A 20,648-nucleotide genomic window follows, 5' to 3' on the forward strand; every position below is an offset into this window, starting at 1 on the left:
GTAGTCTTTAAAATGAACTGATTTCTCCACATAACAATGTCTTTTGACAGGAATGGTTTGGTTTGGTTTGGTTTATGGGGTTTAACGTCCCAAAGCGACTGAGGCTATGAGAGACGCCGTAGTGAAGGGCTCCGGAAATTTCGACCACCTGTGGTTCTTTAACGTGCACTGACATCGCACAGCACACAGGCTTCTAGAATTTCGCCTTCAAGAAATTCAGCCGCCGCGGCCGGGATCGAACCCGCGTCTTTCAGGTCAGCAGCCGAGCGCCGTAACCACTGAGCCACCGCGGCGGGGCTTTTGACAGGAATGAGTCAAATATGGCACAACTGAGACCCTGAGACCAGTGTTGAGTCCTGACATGAGATATTGGTCTCCATTGAAACTGCATAATGAACCATACGGAAGGACAAACAATCTTTCTGGGCAATCTTGGCATGCTCATAAGGGTCGTGAGCACAGCTTTCGAGGGTTCTGCTGAACGAGCTTACATCTGCAGAATAGGAGGCTTTATACACATTGTTACAGGTTCTATTTACAAGGCTATTTACATAGGCAGGTCGAGCAGAATGTGGCGCTTCAGCGCGAAGATGCCAAATTTCTTCTTCAGCGTCCTCACTTCTTTGCATGATATATCATGATAATGTATGATATATAATGCATGATAAATCATGCATGATATATCAATATACATGGATCACCACATGGTATTTGCCTTGGACTGCTAAATAATTTGTAATTGTATGCTCCAGTTTCAATTTTAATTTCAACCACTGAACAATGGCTGTAGCGTCACAGCACTGCAGTGAATTAGAACAAATAAAGCAGTAGTTTTAATGCGGTTTTCTCATGCCTCATGTGACCTATACTAAACATTGATGTCAAAGCTATTATTTGGCAGTGGAAACCAAAAGTGTGACAGCACGACAGAGGAAATCCAATTCTAAGTTATTTTCCACTTGTAGGTAAATGCCATAATTGTACAGAAAGACGAAAACACGCACACAAACTGGTGTCTGCACCACTCTAAGGCATGACACACTTCGTTCGAGTGATCAAGAAGAGCGCCATGGCAGTGAATGCAATCAACGTTTGGACACTCTTTGGCCACAGAAGCCCTTTCACCATAAAAATTCATCATCATCATAAACACAACTCTTAATCCTGACCTTGTAAACCTGCTTTTGAGCACCAATCTTCCAAATAATTTTGCTAACTTCCAAAGCACTCATTCTCACGACCATTGCTATCACTAAACCCTAGGGCCTCGGGGAGAGTAGGGTCCCCTAGAAGTATTTCTAGGGGACTTGTATTTCTAGAAATGCAAGTATTTCCAGGGACCCTAGGGAGAGTGACTGTGCCTTGCATCGACATCCCGATAGATACCGCCCCATTCTAGAGCAAGATGTTCTCTACAGCTTTGCCACACACTGCACATGTGTCATCTTGGACAAGACTACTGCTGTGCACCCTCTTTGTCATTCTGCCCTGTGCCTATTTGAAAGCAAATGACTACGAACAAGCTCTAAGGCTTTTCTTGAAAATAGAGACCACCTGAGTTCAGTGCTCACCACAATTTGTGCGCGTCTGTCTAAACCAACCTTTCTTTATCTAAGCCCTAAGCATAGCCTAGTTATGAGGGCCATAACGATCCTCATGGAACCATTCTTAATCTTTAACCCATTCCAGACTAGTCAGGTATAGAAGCAGCCTAGACTGCCAGCTAAGATGTAGAAATATAGCAGGGAGTAATGAAGGAAGATTGGTTGGTTTATTGGGGTTTAACGTCCCAAAGCGACTTAGGCTATGAGGGACGCCGCAGTGAAGGGCTCCGGAAATTTCGACCACCTGGGGTTCTTTAACGTGCACTGGCATCGCACAGTACACGGGCCTCTAGAATTTAGCCTTCATCAAAATTCAGCCGCCACTGCCGGGATCGAACCCGCGTCTTTCGGGCCAACGGCCCAGCGCCGTAATCACTGAGCCACCGCGGCGGGGTAATGATGAAAGAAGAGAACAGCCCCCAGATTTTCTAGTATTAAATGCCAGCTAAGTAGCCCTTCCTCCTCACCTGGTCTGTATTTCTTTAACGGTCATCGACCCCGCCTTCTGACTTGCAGTACAGTTTCACAATTTCCAGACATTAATTGCATGACAATCTTAAATCTCCTCACAAATGACAAGTTACCCACACACGTACATGTTCAAGAATGTGCATAAAAACGTCTCAGCGCAGAGACCAAAAGGCAACTACTGAGGCATAAACTTTTCACAGAAGGCTCCTGGAAATCTCCCAAACCATTGCTTGTGACATTGCCTTTTGACTGATATTGTAAGCTATGCTGAATTCGCTTCGTTAATGCAATGTCACACACTAAGAAACAGTGTAAACATGCAGTCACATTCAGATCTGAAAGCGTCTCAAAGATCACTCTTCCCCACAGGACAAACAAACCTCAATGAATAAAATGCTCCAAGCTTTCTGGGATACTGAGGGTTCAGTTGCTGTGTTATAGATTACAGAGACCATAAATTAACTAAAGAGCTCGCAGTATCCGCTGTGTACTAGGTTATATAACATATTCTCGCTGTGCCCAGATCGTAACACAATTACGTAAGCACAATTATAATTAATAAGCAGCATGTATTATACCTCAAATATATAAACATATTATAACGCGTCAGCGACGTTTTTTTTTTTTTTTTTTCAGGTTAATCCGGCAGGCGCTTCAATCACACGATAAATATTGGGGTGAACCACGCAGAATTCTAAGGGACCATTGATAATTTTTATTAAGGACCTGAAGCGCGTCTCGAGATACGCCTACGCATTAAAAAAAAAGACGAAAAGAAAAACTCAAAAGGTTCTTAAAAAACTGGATAAGTGACCTTACGGTACGCCAAAAGCTGGTCCAAGTCTTAAACGACTTTAGCGCACTAGGTATTCTAAAACAGAAGCGACCGCCGCCTTTCAAGAGCGGCGCGCGGACGGTATCTATCGCGTGCGATGCTTATAATCTGCCTCGCAGAGGCTAGTAGATACAACCTCGACCCATAAGTGTTTACGGCTCATTACAGCAAAATCAATTTTCCGCCATTTAGTCTGATCACACAAACATCAGAGAATGTACCGTTGTCGCCGATCACAGAAACTACTATGCGCCCGACAGAGCGGTCGCCCGTAATATTTCGCTTGGCAGCATGAGATAAACTTGTCCAATGTATACTTACCTTCTGTGTTTTTTCGGCTGTAGCCTTCGGTGGAGTTACCCCCAAAAACAGACCTTGCGAAATCCATTATTCCGGAGGAGCTTTCGATCAGCAGCGCTTGTATAACGTGTCCGGGGATGGTTCCGGTCAATGCATCTTCCCTCTGCCGGCTTCACTGACGCACCGGTAAGATTCTGAGAATGTTTTGTTTCAGATTCTAGACGCCAAACGCGTCTTTTTCACGGTCGATGTACGCGAACAGCCCGTAGTTTCACTACACATATGTCAGACATGTCCGAGGCGCTAGGGGTTGGCGGCTGAGTTTGCTGGCTTTCGGAATCCCAAGATGTGGCAGGGCACGGACAACGCCACCCACGTTCCCGTTAAGCGCGTCAGCCGTGGCGTCAACGCGCGTCAACAGGCATATGTGGTTGAGACGCCATGTTCGTGCTGTGCAGCATATTTCTTGTCAAGAAACTGTTATTGAGATTAAACAGACCCACTCTATCACTTCAGACATTTTGTATTTCTTACGTTTAACCGCCAAACTCGACGATGTTGCAAAGCACCACCATTTCCAAGTTCTTCCCCGAGCAGCCGACCTGACGTCACGGTAAGGATGCCCGTGCGCCTGTCGACTGTTGCCTAGGCGACAGGGATGTTTACGAGCTGGAAGCGCGGTTGTAGCGCGAAAATTTTCGCTGTTGTTTGAGGAACAACTGTCCCTTTTTGTGATCCGATCGGTATCAGCTATGCCAAAAGAGGAATCGCAAGCAGCGACGAAGGTAAGGCTTCCTCGATTTGCACATATATACAGGTGCACACATGCATAAGCGCTGGCTGATTTTGGTGGAGAAAAGTATCAACGGATTTCGGTGGAGGCAAATATCAATGGATTTCGGCAAGTCCTTTGCTTGATTGAAAATTTGATTGAAAAAAATTAGGCAGTGGCTTAACTCTGGTTAAGCCTGGTCATACGAGCGAAAAACTTCAGTTACGCTTGGTAACTGAGGGATTGGTAAACAGGCGAAAATCGCAACTGGTCAAAGTGGTTTAAGGAACAATTTCCCAGTTGATTCCAGTTGGATACCAGTTGGATGCAACTGGAATTCAGCTGGGAGCCAACTGGAAGCAACTGGAATCAACTGGGAAATTGTTCCTTAAACCACTTTGACCAGTTACGATTTTCGCCTATTCACCGATATTGCTGCGTGGAATTTCCTCCGTGCTTGCAGGTATCCCAGAAAATGTTGGAAAGGCGGGTGTTAACTACGCAAAAATAGATATATTTTGCAGCTCATTCTCCGCGCTCCTGCCCTACGTGAGAAACTGGGGCCTTTTGAACAGTCCTTACGTTCGAAGCGTTCGAACAACACATGCAGCTTAATTCTACGGAATTCGGCAACCCTGGTAATGTAAACTACGACTACGAATGAAGACCAAATAACCGCTGTTCTTTTTCAGTGCAGCCAGCGGCTGGGGAACACAGCAGTCCGTCAATAAAGTGTGTTGCACGCGCTTCCAACTGTATTTCGTCATAACCAAGGGTGTGAAGAGGCAGGACATTTCATCGCCCCTTTTCCTGGAAGTGACAACAATGTCTTCGGGTTTAGCACGTTCAGCAGGTCTGCTGTGAGCCTTCCCGCTATGCTTATACCACTATATTAACCAGAGAGAAGTTTTACGCATCAAATGCTTTTAGCTTCCTTTGCGGTTGACCTTGAATGAAAGGGGAACATGGAGCCGAATTCCTAAACGAGCTTTGGCGAATCTTTCCGTTTGCGCTGGAGCAGCACATGCGTCAACATCACCCCGGCGAAGTCAGCGGTTGGAGGTTGCGCTCTGCTTACGTCTCTTCTCGACCGCCAGAGAGAGACTCATTGTGCGTAAATGGACCCTCAAGGTTCCGTACTTACCTTACCGTTCCTTTCCGTTCCTTACTTACCGTTCCTTTCGCGGGCAGCGTCGACTAATTTCAGGGCCTAACTTTTTTTTGCCCAAAGAGGGTCGACTTATAATCGGTAATATACTTTGCCAAAGTTTCTCCGTGCGAAGGAAGACGGGCATATGCGACTGCCCGTCTAGGGCAGGCCAACCTGGCCAACAGTAACAAAAAAACGGAGAGGGTGAACAAAGGCAGATATGCCCCCCCCCCCCCCCCCCCCCCCCCCCCCTTGGGGGCCATCTGCCATTGTGCCGGGATAACACACATTTTATATGTCGCGCAGGCTTGGCGGTTCTGTAGTTGTGTTAATGATCACGACGAGCCCGCCGGTTGGGTCAGTGGCAGCTGTAGCGGCCGGGCTGGTGAACTGAGTATGAGGATCGCTCCGCGCAGGGCGGAGGTAAGCCGGGCTTGCTGGCGTCCATGCTGAACCCGTTCCGGAAGCAGGCCAAGCCCGAGGCGGTCCAGGGACTGATGGCGAGCTCGTCCGAGGAAGGAGCGGCCCAGCGACAGACAGACGAAGAGGACGACGACCAGGAAGATGAAGAGGACGAAGACGAAGATGAGCCTCTGGTCACCGTGGACGGGCAAGTACTGCCTTCTTGGACATTACTTTTAATTGCGAGACTACAGCGGAATATTACTGTTATGAACGTATTTGTGAGAACGGTCCCCAACCATCTGATGCGCGGCAAAATCTTGCTTCCATAATTTGCCCATGCAGCGCCCTCATTGACTGGTGTGCCTTTTTGACAGCAGAAAACTGCAAGCGTCCCCAGGAATGGTCTGCGGATATATCAATTGGTTGTTACGGTGCAACCTGACCATATGCGGAAAGAAAGTCGCACTCATAAACAACTTCTCATTGAAGAAATGCGGAATTGCTGGGTATGACGTGGGCCCACGGGCCGGGAACAAGAAGGGAAACAATGATCACGTAAATGATTTCTGCCCGTCTCCGCTGCATCTGCCTGCATCGACATTCACGTGGCGGAGAAGCTCGTGAATGTTCCGACCGACAGCTTCGTATTTACCGATAGTCCACCTCCTCTGCCTTTGTCGTGCATTAATGCTTTTTTCCTGGGATAGCATCAATGCGGCCTTTTTTCGAACCGATCGAGGAAAGCATTCGACTAAAAGAAGAAATTTAGTCATGCACATCATGTGCGTACGCGAGTTCTGAGAAAGTCGCATGCTTCAGTCGTTGTTGTTGATCCAAAGAGAAAAATACCCGCACTAAGCCATCGGGACTGATGACCCGAAGCTTTCCGTGGGGAGAAAATGATATGGCGTGATAGGGTTATATATTGTTCATTCTCAGCTTTGCATTCCTGGGAGTACTGGTGCTGTGGAGCGCCACTCCTTTGCTATGACAGGTGCTGCCTCGCTGGGCAGGTTGCTAGGTGTATGCACACTACCTGGACATGTTGCCCACAACCCAGTAGCTTCAAACAGACAGACAAACGGACGGACAACGGCTAAGTGCGGGGAATGCCCACTATAAGTGCTTGAAAGGAATGAAAGGGATTGAAATAAAAACATCACACGCGCGGTAAACCAGGGCGGGGCTATTCAAAATAAGGGGATGATCTGAATTCAATAGAGATGGAAATATTGTAAGGTTGAACATGGCAGCGGATGAGTAAGAAATTCTGAACAGGCACTATATCTTGTGGGGATACACATGAATCCCCTGCCCCATTGTAACGGCCGCGCGTAATTATCACGCGATGCTATGAGCGCGCCGTTCGGGAGGTTTTGCGAGGGAGGGCACTCTCGCCACCCCCGCTTCCTTTCGCTCCCCGCCGCGATGCCGCCGCGGAGACTTTCCCTCTTTCCTCTCTTACAACGGAGAGACCTCCTCTCCACAGCCCGGGAGGAGACGCGTTTCTCCCGAGGCTCGCTCGTCTTCTGGCGGGAGCCGTGCACACGCACGGATCAGAGATCTGCCACGGAGACCGCTGCCCTTATCGCCCGGCCACCGTGTGTGACTTGACCGCCGCGGGCCGTGAGCGAGGAACCACGCGAGGTGAGCGGAACCTTCTTCCCCCACATTTTTGCGTGCGTTCTGCCCTTTGTGTTTTTCACCCCCGTACGCGAGCGGAACACTCGCCCTCGTTACGGCGGTTGTATTGTTGCTGCTGCACTGTATTGCTCGGGAGCAATAAACGCTCCTCCGAGTAGCATACTCGTGTTTGTCCCCTCTGGCCCGAACCCGCCGTGGTTGCGACTCACCGCACCGCGGGTTGGGGGTCACAGCTCTGACTGCTAGGGCTGTCACGCTGGTGCTAGAGAGCGACAACTGCTTCTAGCCCTTTGAGCGTTATCACAAGAAAAACCCCCATAATCTGAACGGTGGAACAAAACAATCCAGTGACCCAAGCAAATGACAGCACAATGGGACAGCTCAAGTCTAGGCCAGTCTGCTGCAAGGGTCCTTACCCGGGTGTGTCACTTAAAATGTTCTGAAGTTTTTCTAAAACAGTTTTTTTTTTTTTTGGGGGGGGGGGGGGCGTAGAAGAGCTCTTTTTTCCGCATAGCGTAGTCATCGCGGCAGCGCATCAGAACACCAGTAGCCTCGTCAACTCGTACTGAGCAGTTAACTTTTTGATTATTACTGTTAGTCTCCTTATTTATTGTATTTATTGAGAAACGTGTTGCCAACCGTAAATGATATCCAAGCTAGTTTTTAGAATTTCGAAAACGCGGTTACCTTCGTGGCCCAACAAATTTTGGCCATAACGCGCCATAATACACGAACTTTCGAAAAGCTCGCAGGTAAAGCGCCGATGGTAACTGTGCTTTCAAAATTCAAGAACCTGATATGGCTGTAACTTACGGTGCTCTACAATTGAGCCTGTCAATAAATAAGGAGATAGAAATAGTTTAAAAGTTAACTATTCAATATTGGTTAACCAGCCTGCTAGTTAGCACCTCTTCTGATACGCTACACCGCTGAATATACTATGTAGAAAAAGGCCTGTATTAAATAATTGCAGAACATACTAGGTGAAACACGTGGCAGCCGTGGCAGCGCTACCTCACCTGTCCTGATCGGCAAAATTTCCTGCTCCTGGGATACTGGAGATGTTCGTAATCTCGGGATGGCTAAAAAGACGTAACACAGCCGGGAGGATGACCGCGAAGGGAGCTCTGTCAGCAACCTCATTTAAACTCACCCGACTGTGACCAGGCACCCATGTTCAAGACGCAGATGTGCAGCGAATTGAGGCGGGAGACTCAGCGAGGGACGAGCATATATACATAGTGTGACTGCCACGGAGTAAAGAGAGTTACTACCGCCAAAAGATTGGCTGTGGCTTAGCTAAGGTTAAGCCTGGATATCTCGAAGCGAAAAGCTCTCGCTGCTTTTCGACCAACTCCTAAGCTACCACTTCTGGATCGGTGTTTCTGCGCCGTCCGACTGTTGCTTCTTCTCCTAGAGCTCCTTCCATGGCGAGTGTCTGCGCCTGTTCTATGGGCAAGCGCGCCTTATATACCCGTCCTTTCAAATGTGCACTGCGCACGGCTGCGGCGACAGGTCAAACGTTGGCGAGGATGGCCGCCTCTTCCATGGCCGCCGCCGCCGCTCACGCGTTCTCGCAACGCCTTGCGAAAGAACCTTTATTTTAATGTTCGGTATCGCTTCTACTGAATTCTGCTGTTGGCGTCGTCTTCTGCTGGTCGTCGGAGTTCTCTGTATGTTTATCCCACTCCTGCTTGGGCATTAACGGCCTGCAGTATTGTATAAATAAATAAATAAATAAATAAATAAATAAATAAATAAATAAATCCTCCTCCTCTTGGGACGGCGGCGGCGACCGCGCGGCAGCGGCGAAGGGTAAAACAGTGGCGAGGAGGAGAAGCGGCGACGCACATGCGCAGTAGCGCGCGGCGGCGGCGGCGAAAGGTCAGACCATAGAGAAAGATATTGGTAAAGAGCGGACACTCGGCGAAATCTGGCCCCAGGAAATGACGCGCAATCCTCCTCCTCCACTAGATAATCTTCCAACTCCAGGATGGCGCCACCAGTCTCTAAACGCGCGCGCGCGCGCGCGCGGGTGGGTAGCCGGCGCGGCGGCTCAGACCCATCCGAGTGGCAGACAACGGAGCGTCGTGGGGGCTGTTTTGTGCGCGTGAAAGCGTGCGGCGTATTTGTTCGTGCGGGCAGACCGCAATTTTTTTCGTCTCTCTTGCCCTTCGACGCAGAACGCCTCCTGTTTATGACGGCGGCAAGGTGAGAAATGTTTATTTGTGGAAGTACGCTGTATTGCATGCAATTTAGGCGGCCGCGCCGGCCGCCGTTGCCTGTCTGCAGTTCGTGAAGCGGCGCGCTCGCTCTGTGGCCAGCCGGCTGTTGTTCACGGCATTCTTGCAGTTTGTGACAACGTCAAGGAAGGAATGTTTTGTTTTTGCAAAAGTAGGCTACATTTCAAGCACTTTATGCAAAATTACGCTGCATTTCGAGCACTCTAGCTTAGTACGCCGGCGCAGTTGTGAAGGGCGCGCGCACGCTGTGTCATGCTGCGCCGTGGCGGGAGCGGCGGGAGGAATGATGCTGCATGATGCAGCCTCGCCGGTCGGTGCGTAGAAACAAAAAAAAAAACCTGCCCACGGCCTGTGGCCCGACGCGCTGTGCCTAGCGGTTAGTTTTGCTTGGTTTCGCGCTTTCTCGGGACGTCACGTTTTTGTATGGCCCCCGACAATATGTAACTTCTTATGGGTGACATTTGTCGGTGTAAGGTTAAAATGTACTTTTTTGAAAGTGGGCGAACGGCGAAGACGACCGTTCCCGCGCAGCAAGTACGGGACCGTAGTTTTCAAGACTGGTGGAAAAAAAAGATGACGCACGAAAAGCTCAAAAACCTTACTCTTGTAGTACGTATGTATGTATGTAGTACGTGTGAAAGAGTCCGTTATCTACGCTCGTGGAAACGCACATTTCGCCCGTGCATTGACAACACAGGGATGCGCTTTTGAAAACCGGCAAAAAAAGGCAACGCGTCGGGCTTTCTAAACTCTAAAGAGCTTGAAAACCAAGAACTGTTGCGTCGATAGTTTAATTTTCTATGCTTCTTAAAACATACGTTGCACCCGTGTATTTCTCAGTGCCCCTAACACATTGTGTACTTCTGGTTCGTAGTCCGCGTGTTGTGGCCGTCTTTGTACGAAATATTCTCGAACAAACCGCGTACTCTGCTGTCCACCTAGGTTTTAGAAGGTAGACAATAACGTCGGGGAATGTAGAAATGCTTGCAAAAAGCTGATTGGTATCTGCCGTGTAGTACGGTATGTGTATTGTACTTTGCGCAACGACGTTCAGCACGCGAGTTTCGCAAAAATATGTTTACTCCGCTCGTAATTTCGTTCCCTCGCCGCTTTCGCACCTTTTCACTGTTTAGAGAGTTACAACATAAGGAGACTGAGAATAAACATACTTGCGAATATTTCAGGTGATGCCACCCGTCGGCAACACCTGCTGTGTGCTGTGGTGCCGCAACAGGATCACCTTGAGCAGGAGGCCAGGAACCATCTTCCGCATCCCACGGCTTTGTTTATGTTGCACAAAATAAATGTTCTCATTTCACTCAAAACCTGGTGTCTTTTGTGGAGTGCTAATATTTGGCAAAGGCTGTGATGCAGCTGCGTTCATGGCTGGTCAAAAGCACTCGAAATCTATTTAATTATACGCTGCCAACGGCGCAGCGGGGCGCGGGGTATGCTAACATTCAAACCGCGCGCCCCTGAAACCGGAACCGGAAGTCGTCCCAGGCAGCGAGGCGCAGCGCATGCAGCCATTCAAACTGCGCGCGTTGAAACCGAAACCGGATGTTATGAGACTCCGCCCGCTTGGTGCGCTGCAGTCAAATGGGCCGCTGGGCCCTATGGGAGTGTCCGCTCTTTACCAATATCTTTCTCTATGGTCAGACGACGGAGTCAGCGCGCGGCGGCGACGACGGCTGCAGCAGCAGCGGCCACCTGCGCTCCGCGTGACGTCACTCGGTTTCGCGCATGCATGCGCAGCTGTGGCCAATCTGTAGTCTGGCTCAAGCGAAGCGAGGTGTTGACGAGCCTAGTGAAGCTTTTCGCTTCAAAACTGCGTGACAGATGGGAAAGAAATCAGGCCGTTCAAGCAAACATTCCCACGCCTACCTTTTCTTTGTATTATGAGGCGTCCGCTGCGTTAAGATTCTCTAACAACTGTTGAGAATACGGTACGGAAAAAGTTTGGCTTTGTTCGGAAAGATGACATCAAAGCTAACTTGAACAGATCTAAGCCCCACTGCTTGAAGCGCTTGGAAGGATTTATTTAGTTGCAAGTTTAATGAACTTGATCAAGAAGGTCTTTCACAAAAGCAACCGGTGGGGTGCGAAAACGAAGTCAACGGACGCCGAAACGCGAGGAAGGCTGGTGACGAAAAATGAACTGAGAGCGGTGCAAGAGTGATTCAAAGAGTTTGAAGTATACATAGATAACAGGCGTGGTATTCGGGCTTCAAGGTCACATTATTCACCACAAACTTGCGGACCGAGGGGCCCTCTCCAAAAATCCCGTGAGCAGGATCCAAAGCCAGAGATCAGAACAGATCCCAATTCCAAAATTGGTCCAACTATTCAAATTATTAGGAGCGCATCTCTCCGCATTACTAACCGGATACTGCAAAGCCGGCGTAACATACCCGAACCCCTTTCGTTTAGCTCGGTGTGTGGCCGCCAGGGTAGTCTTTAGACGTTAATGAGGCCGGATATTTTAGTGACTCAACTCGTGGAGGTGGCGAGGCGAGTATGCTTCGGGAAAGCAGCGACAGCGCTCTTGTTCACACTTAGGGTAAGGCATTGGGGTGCGTAGCTAGCCATTGCTCGAGGGAGTACATGAAGCGGATGTGTGTCAGTCGTATACAAACTTCGCTATGAATGCGGCGAGGGTCGAGAGGGTATGGTGTCTCCTCGAGTGTATACCACGACAAACGCGAAAAAAACTCTATACCTTGCAGTATTAAGGCGGAAGCCTTTAATGCCTCATCGTTGTAAGCAGAATTTGTCGACAGAAAATGTCACGCTTTTCAGTTGGTCGAAACGGTCGTGACGTCACAGTGCGCGAATTTCAAAGGGGGCCAATTGCGCTTTGGCTACTAACCATGCAACCAATTAAAGGGATCGTATAGTTAGTGGGACTTAACCAATTAGCCCTTCTAGTCAGACCAGATAAACACATAAAACAGAGTAGGAAATTTTCCGAGCTTGAGAATCGAACCCCGGTCTCCGGAGTGAGAGACGAGCACGCTACCACTTCGCCATGCCAGCTCGATGATTTGGAATGAACAAAGGCGCGTCTAGTGACTACGGTGTCTTCGTTCACTCCCAGCTTCCTCCCTTCCCGTTACGGCGAGGTTTAGGTGTACACCGAGATATGAGAGACAGATACATTTCCTTTCCTCAAAAAACCATTTTCAAAGGCGCGTGTACTGAATACGGTGTCTTCGTTCACTCTCATGTCCCTCCCTTCTTCGGATGAGGTTCAGGTGTCCACCGAGATATGCGAGACAGATACATTTCCTTTCCTCAAAAAACCATTTTCAAAGCCGCGTGTACTGAATACGGTGTCTTCGTTCACTCTCATGTCCCTCCCTTCTTCGGATGAGGTTCAGGTGTCCACCGAGATATGCGAGACAGATACATTTCCTTTCCTCAAAAAACCATTTTCAAAGCCGCGTGTACTGAATACGGTGTCTTCGTTCACTCTCATGTCCCTCCCTTCTTCGGATGAGGTTCAGGTGTCCACCGAGATATGCGAGACAGATACATTTCCTTTCCTCAAAAAACCATTTTCAAAGCCGCGTGTACTGAATACGGTGTCTTCGTTCACTCTCATGTCCCTCCCTTCTTCGGATGAGGTTCAGGTGTCCACCGAGATATGCGAGACAGATACATTTCCTTTCCTCAAAAAACCATTTTCAAAGCCGCGTGTACTGAATACGGTGTCTTCGTTCACTCTCATGTCCCTCCCTTCTTCGGATGAGGTTAAGGTGTCCACCGAGATATGCGAGACAGATACATTTCCTTTCCTCAAAAAACCATTTTCAAAGCCGCGTGTACTGAATACGGTGTCTTCGTTCACTCTCATGTCCCTCCCTTCTTCGGATGAGGTTCAGGTGTCCACCGATATATGCGAGACAGATACATTTCTTTTCCTCAAAAAACCATTTTCAAAGGCGCGTGTACTGAATACGGTGTCTTCGTTCACTCTCATGTCCCTCCCTTCTTCGGATGAGGTTCAGGTGTCCACCGATATATGCGAGACAGATACATTTCCTTTCCTCAAAAAACCATTTTCAAAGCCGCGTGTACTGAATACGGTGTCTTCGTTCACTCTCATGTCCCTCCCTTCTTCGGATGAGGTTCAGGTGTCCACCGATATATGCGAGACAGATACATTTCCTTTCCTCAAAAAACCATTTTCAAAGGCGCGTGTACTGAATACGGTGTCTTCGTTCACTCTCATGTCCCTCCCTTCTTCGGATGAGGTTCAGGTGTCCACCGATATATGCGAGACAGATACATTTCCTTTCCTCAAAAAACCATTTTCAAAGCCGCGTGTACTGAATACGGTGTCTTCGTTCACTCTCATGTCCCTCCCTTCTTCGGATGAGGTTCAGGTGTCCACCGATATATGCGAGACAGATACATTTCCTTTCCTCAAAAAACCATTTTCAAAGGCGCGTGTACTGAATACGGTGTCTTCGTTCACTCTCATGTCCCTCCCTTCTTCGGATGAGGTTCAGGTGTCCACCGAGATATGCGAGACAGATACATTTCCTTTCCTCAAAAAAACATTTTCAAAGCCGCGTGTACTGAATACGGTGTCTTCGTTCACTCTCATGTCCCTCCCTTCTTCGGATGAGGTTCAGGTGTCCACCGATATATGCGAGACAGATACATTTCCTTTCCTCAAAAAACCATTTTCAAAGCCGCGTGTACTGAATACGGTGTCTTCGTTCACTCTCATGTCCCTCCCTTCTTCGGATGAGGTTCAGGTGTCCACCGATATATGCGAGACAGATACATTTCCTTTCCTCAAAAAACCATTTTCAAAGGCGCGTGTACTGAATACGGTGTCTTCGTTCACTCTCATGTCCCTCCCTTCTTCGGATGAGGTTCAGGTGTCCACCGATATATGCGAGACAGATACATTTCCTTTCCTCAAAAAACCATTTTCAAAGCCGCGTGTACTGAATACGGTGTCTTCGTTCACTCTCATGTCCCTCCCTTCTTCCGGTGAGGTTCAGGTGTCACCGAGATATGCGAGACAGATTCATTTCCTTTCCTCAAAAACAAATTTGCCGACGAGCACGGCCAAGTTCCGCCACGGCTTGACTAGCAACCCAAACCGCAGCCTCATTGTCGAGTTCAGGCGTCTAAACGAGCATCGCTTGACTACAATCACCCAGCGGTGCAATGCGATCATGGAAGCATCACAGCTTCCACTAGCTTGTGTGAATGTACGTTCACTGTCGCTACACGGTCAAGACGTCGCACATGACCATGTCTTGGGTCGGTGCAAGGTTCTCTGTCTAACTGAAACATGGATGAATCCTTTGGTGGCACCACTTGAGATCAATGGCTTTCACTACGTTACAGGAGCAAGTCGTGCTTCCAACCAAGCAGCGGGATTTGCCATTTACGCGCACCCAGACGTCAACCTAACACCGCTACAGTTTGACGACTTGCACTTTGATGTGGGGGAAGTGTGCGGTGTCAAGCTCGAAAGTGGACTTAACGTGGTGTGCGTCTACTTGTCACCTCACATATCCCAACGGGCTGGCCATGAATTCATGGGACGAGTGCTACCAAGCTGGTTCAAGTTTGGCCCAATGATAGTGGTAGGAGACTTCAACCAGGATGCCAGAACGCATCAAGACTTCCTAGATGGAATGCAGAAATCTCTGGGTCTGCACTTGTCTACTCCACGGGACAAAGCTACCACCAAGTACGGAAGCTGCTTGGATTTGGTCTTCAGAACCCACCCCAGCGTCAAAGATCTACACTACGTATCACTCCACTTCAGTGACCACAAGGCGGTAGTAGTCGACGTAGACCCGATCAAACAAAGAATTCACCGGGCATGAGCCATCTGCGGAAATCTCCCCCGACCTAAACTTTGACGAAGTCGTGGATACAGCCGAAGTCGAAGAAGCAGATAAAGAGACGCACTAGGGGAGAAGTGAAACGCGCCTCTGAAAGTGTGTAGTCTTAATGCGCAGTTAAAGTATACAGCCAAATAAAACACTAGTCAATAACAAACAGTCTCTCAGTCAATGCCTAACAGTGCTCCAGGAAAGGCTTCCGCCTTGAAGCAGTTTAGTGTGCCAAAGTGCCCCCTGAACTTTTTGCGGAGATTCACGCTACAAAATAATTTGGGAAGCTCAGGTAGCCGTTGAAATACGATCGAGTGCTGTAAGCTCCGTGGATATGCCTGCAGTCTAACAGCGGACATTTCCCGACGCCGATTCTCTAGGTCTGCATCCGCGTTCCATATCGAACATGCGGGTCGAAAACCGCAAGGACTCGGAATATCTCTGCGGTCCAGGAAGCCCGTGACGGGAGTCTGCGGTATTAATTTAACTACGTCAGATGACAAAGAAATGGTATCCAGGGCGTAGCAACTTCAATAATATGTAAACCGGAGAAAGTTCTGATATGGAAAATTCCCGAGTCATAAATTGTTGGTGACGAACGGCAGGGAAGAAGAGACACTTTGGCAACCGATTCTATTGCCTCGATGGTTTCTCTAGCAGTTTTAACTAGGGCGTTCATATTTTGTCAAGTCGCAATTATTTTCCATGCCGCGCGCGCGCTCCCTTGCGGAAAAAAAAATGGCAGTGGCTTAGCTGAGCTAGGCAGTTTCGTCTACTGACATTTCGGTAGCTACACATCGTCGTTGTCGTTCATGCAGCTTGGCGGCGTTTCTTCGCGAGTCGTTCCTGTCGTTCTTCGGGCGTGTCGGCGCCCCACCTCGATGGACACTTCCGAGGCGTACACGCGAAGCGCCTGCGCGCCCAGCACGCTCCGCGACGGGCGTCGAAAAGTGGCATTCACCTCCATGCTCGTGGTGCTGGCTCGCTCCCTCTCCAGAGCCGAATGAAAGAATGTCAAGCCGTGAACAAAAGATGGTTGGGGGGCGCTGAAAGGACGAATTAAACCGCGAAGAAAAGTTCGGGGAACACGAAGCTATGAAGAAAAGAGTCCTCGAGAGCCCCGCGGTCCTCCGATTGTTGTCAACCGGACCCCGCTTCCGACGCGCGCGCTAGCGCCCGTGCGCAGGCGCCGATATCTGACATGCACAGATATCTGCGCCCCGCTCGCGCCTGCTCGCGCGTCGCGCCTCGCGCATGCGCAGACAGGCTCCAGCGTACGCCCGTGCGCGTAGGCGCTCCGCCCGTACGCCTCGGAAGTGTCCATCGAGGTGGGACTTTAGCCTTTCTCGCCTCGCTTTCACGCGGCGCGGAAACTGTGCGCGGTCCGCCACCTGCGCCATCTGCTGGGCTAGCGCCGTACGTTGCGAGAGGGATTTTCACTGGGTGCCGAATGATGACGCTTTTACTACACGCCAAGCACGGAGGAAATTTGTCGGGAACGGAGAAAATTTGGTACTCGCTTAATTACGACATCTGTAATTAACATGCTCATAATTACTCATGTAGGCCTTAATACATATCTCGAAGATATGCTTTTAAGAACTGCGCATTCACTACATGCGCCTTTATTACACTTCGCTATTCGAAGTATTGTGGCAGAGTGGCAGCGTTCCCGTCTCGCACGCCGGCGGCCCGGGTTCGATTCCCACCTATAGACCCCAATTTCCTTATGATTGACAGTCGGAGCGGCGCCATGGTTGCCATGATAACGGCGCATGCGCAGTAGTGTTCTGTGCCAGGCACCGCGAATTGCGCTTCTGCTAGTGTAGACAGCCTAGGGTAGCTTTTGCTACAAAACGGCGCCTTTGCTTGACCAAAACCTGACCAGCGTTTTCAAATCAGAGGGCCCATTAGGGCGCTTTGCTTGCAGCCAGTAAAGACCTCGGCAGTCATGACGTGCGATGGTCGAAATCAGTCACAGAATGTTCTGACGGCCCAACTACTTAAAACTGTCCGGCCTGCTGACACTGTTTATGGCTCGCAGAGCGCTGGCAGTCGCGATGTGTTGCGTCACCAGATTCCGCTTGTGACGTGTACATGTTATGCGCAGGGCCTACGATCCAGCCGAGTTCGATTCTCTGGCGGTCTCGGCGGAAATCAAGGAGCTCTTCGGATTCATCACCAGGTGGGGTGTTTTAACTCGATGCATAAATCGGACATCGGAAGTCATTTCTTCACCGACCGCGATTTTCATTTGCCGAGTTGACGAGGGTGGTCATGGCGGAGAAGCACAGCGTGGGGACAGGACATCTTAACTGCATGTTCGGGTGTGAATGGGCCATGAACGAAATATCGGACGCCACAACAAAGGGCTCCTCCACGTTGTCCCTACTGGAGCCGTGAAAATATCGAACTGTTCATCAAGTGACGGCAAATTATAACATAGTCACATACAAATCTGAACTACAAGATGGCCTAAAAGACTTGCCATTTTAGATAGTGTCAAGACGTGTGGCTAAACCAAACACAGTTACATGGTTGTGTTGTGGCGTGACATTGTTTCTCGTGGGGAGCCTTAAATCTGCACATTCTATCTAATAGTCTAGGTCAAACCCTTCCTTGAACATCGCTGAAGATTTGCCTGCTTGCTAATCGGCAGTTTTTGCTGTCGGGTTTTCTACTTGCAAATGATGCCTTAGACGTAGTGAGCATGGATCACACTGTGGTATTTTCTTACAACCTTTAAATGGTAGTTTATAACTGAATTTCTTCTTGATGTTGTTTCGGTTTCAACAACCGAGCAATGGCTGTGGAGTATGTTGTCTTTAGGTCACGTGAGGCATGAAACAATATTCAGTTTAATCGCTGATACGCTGCTTTCGTTCACTACAGTAAGCCACCCTGCTTCAAGAGCTGAAAAGACAACAAACGACGTATCAGCGGTTATATTGCAGTTTTTACATACTTCACGTGACACTCGTCGCGGACATAGTTCGGTTGATGACACAGAAACAGCATGAGCGAAGAAATTCAATTATAAATTATTTAGCGGTCGTAGGCGAATAGCACGTGGTGAGTCATGTATTCTAATGTCTTATGCATCAACAGGGAAAGGAAAACATGCGATTAAAATTAGGTGTCCTTTAACGTTAGCAGCGCATATATAGCGTCTCTCAGCTAGACATGAAATCTGCTCCTGCCGTGTGACCACGTGGACACTTTGAGGAGGCGGGAATTCATGCCGCCGTCCACGCTCTTCCCATCTGCGCTCCTCCCTTCCCTCGCAGCGCTAGACTTCCTCAATACATCGAGGCTTCGGACGACAGGGCCCCGTAAAGGGCCTCTGTGGGCCAACGCAACCTGCTCCCTTTCCGCGCCGCCTTTCGAAGATCCTGCTTCGGTGTAATTCGAGCGAATGAAGGCGGCTGAGAGTTTATCGTGGCCATTCTGTAAGCTCGCCGCATTGCTGTTACCGAGCGTCCACCACAGGAGCAGCTGTGCATCATAGGCACCACAAGTCCTATTATTAATTAAGTGAAGCAATATAGTCGGTGTTATGGACGCGGCTGTTCTCACGCAGTTGCACGGATTATTAACGGGAATGGGCCGATAAAGAACCCCAGGTGGTCGAAATTACCGGAGCCCTTCACTATGGCGTCTCTCATACCATGAGTCGCTTTGGGACGTTAAACCAACCATAAACCAACCATTAATGGGAATGCGTTATATGTCTCATGAGGCAGAAAATTTGGCGTTGTCATAGTTGTCATAGTAGTGGCGTTGTCACAGTTGTCATACTGGTTCGCCGTGTGCGCTTCCAACTGCTTCCCCACACAAAAAGCGCAAAAACCCGGTGCAACTTGCAGTGCCCTAGTGGCCGCTGCAAGAGTTTCAAACCCTGCCTGCAGGTACACCCCCCAGACGGTGGAGCTGGACCAGGAGCTGCGTCCGTTCGTGCCGGAGCTTATACCGGCGGTGGGCGACATCGACGCCTTCCTCAAGGTTCCCCGGCCAGACGGGCGGCCAGATAGCGCCCAGCTGGGACTGCGCGTGCTCGACGAGCCGAGCGCGCAGCAGTCGGAGCCTTCCATCTTGGCGCTCAGGCTGCGGGCGCTGTCCAGGGACGCTCGCCTCGCCGCCTCCGGCAAGGCCGTGAGTTGTGTGGCATCTGAAAAATATATACGGATTCCGGCATGGGGAGGGGGATAGAGTTGACGGGCAAGGCGTGCTTGTTCAGTCAGTTCTGAGAATGTGTGTGCCCGCTCCCTCGAGAAATCCCGGCTGGGGTCGCCATTTGCCCGGCATATAAGTCCTCGGGCTATGTTATCGGCGGCCTCATTTGCCTCCCCACCCCCGCCTATCCCACTCCCAACAAATCCTCTGGAGGCGACTCCAGACCCGAACTCTTCCTACCCCTCAGCTTCTATCCTAGTTCCGCCATGTTTTCCCAGAGTGCACTCTCTGCGGAGAGCCGCACGCCACCCTGGACCACATCCTCTTCGGCTGCCCTGCCGATCCTCCCCCGCAGGGACAGCCCGCCATCGGTACATGGGAGGCCCTCCTTGCGTCGCAGGACCCGGACACGCAACTTCGCGCTGTGTGAACCGGGGTGCCAGTGCCATGGCCCTACGTGGCCTGGACACATGCGTGTAAAGTGAGGGCTGTACGGTAGCCCTGAGACCTTGCATTGTCCAAACTCGCTTGCTTAATAAAGTTTTCCATCCATCCGGCGTGATTTACGTTCATTAGTTCATCTCCAGTTCACGCATTATTTCCTCATGGTGTCCGCATTACGTCATGTGGAATCCGTATGCGTTCCGACCTCTCTGTATGTGCTGTCCTTAAGGAGCTCCTTCATGGTTAACAACAAAGCCGCGCGACGTCGCGGTATAAGCAAGAATTTAGAATGTTTGCGTGTGTTGCATAAATCGCGAAATTAAACCAGATAGGTAGCGCAAACGTCAACAATTCAACCCCGCTTCACCCTTTCTTTAACTCCTTCCTGTACGATACCCGCCGTGGTGGCTATGGTTAGTACGTTAGGACGTTCCTCCGCTCTCATTAATCCTTTACATGGGTGGGGGTAAATGTTGTGTCTATCGAGTTATTTCACTGAACCTCCTCTTTATCCACCCTCCTCACACTACCTCTCCCTCCAGACACCTCCCCAGAGGCTGCAGAGGAAGCCGCCATTGCACTTGCTATAACCCGCACGGAAGCCCGGCACATTTAATTGACTCTAAAACTGCGATTCTAAATTTTGCTCGAGGCCGAGTCCATGTTCCTGCTTCTGGCATACTGAAAGCGCCCGATGCACCCCCACCCCGCCAAATGGAGCTGATATGGATGCCTGCGCA

At 49.7% G+C, this 20,648-nt stretch overlaps 2 protein-coding genes across 4 annotated transcripts in view; one reads left to right on the top strand and one right to left on the bottom strand.

The window, feature by feature from the left end:
* Positions 1–3,764, bottom strand: part of LOC149348075 (small G protein signaling modulator 3 homolog) — a 39,724-nt gene extending 35,960 nt beyond the window's left edge. Inside the window, exon 1 of the mRNA XM_089587904.1 lies at positions 3,232–3,764. Coding sequence (XP_089444030.1) covers positions 3,232–3,298 — 67 coding nt within the window. The 5' untranslated portion in view covers positions 3,299–3,764. The remainder of the gene's footprint in view (positions 1–3,231) is intronic.
* The window catches only part of IFT46 (intraflagellar transport 46), a 34,882-nt gene continuing 17,434 nt past the window's right edge, over positions 3,201–20,648 (top strand). The window contains exons 1-4 of one of the 3 annotated variants that reach the window (XM_089587900.1): positions 3,201–3,396; positions 5,549–5,742; positions 17,402–17,476; positions 19,200–19,443. In XM_089587900.1, the coding sequence (XP_089444026.1) occupies positions 3,361–3,396; positions 5,549–5,742; positions 17,402–17,476; positions 19,200–19,443 (549 nt within the window). In that variant the 5' untranslated portion in view covers positions 3,201–3,360. The other 2 variants (XM_089587902.1, XM_089587901.1) reach the window with 2 other exon arrangements.

This window comes from Amblyomma mixtum, chromosome 4 (genome assembly GCF_055824585.1).
Source record: "Amblyomma mixtum isolate Tamu chromosome 4, ASM5582458v1, whole genome shotgun sequence".
Taxonomy (NCBI): Eukaryota; Metazoa; Arthropoda; class Arachnida; order Ixodida; family Ixodidae; genus Amblyomma; species Amblyomma mixtum.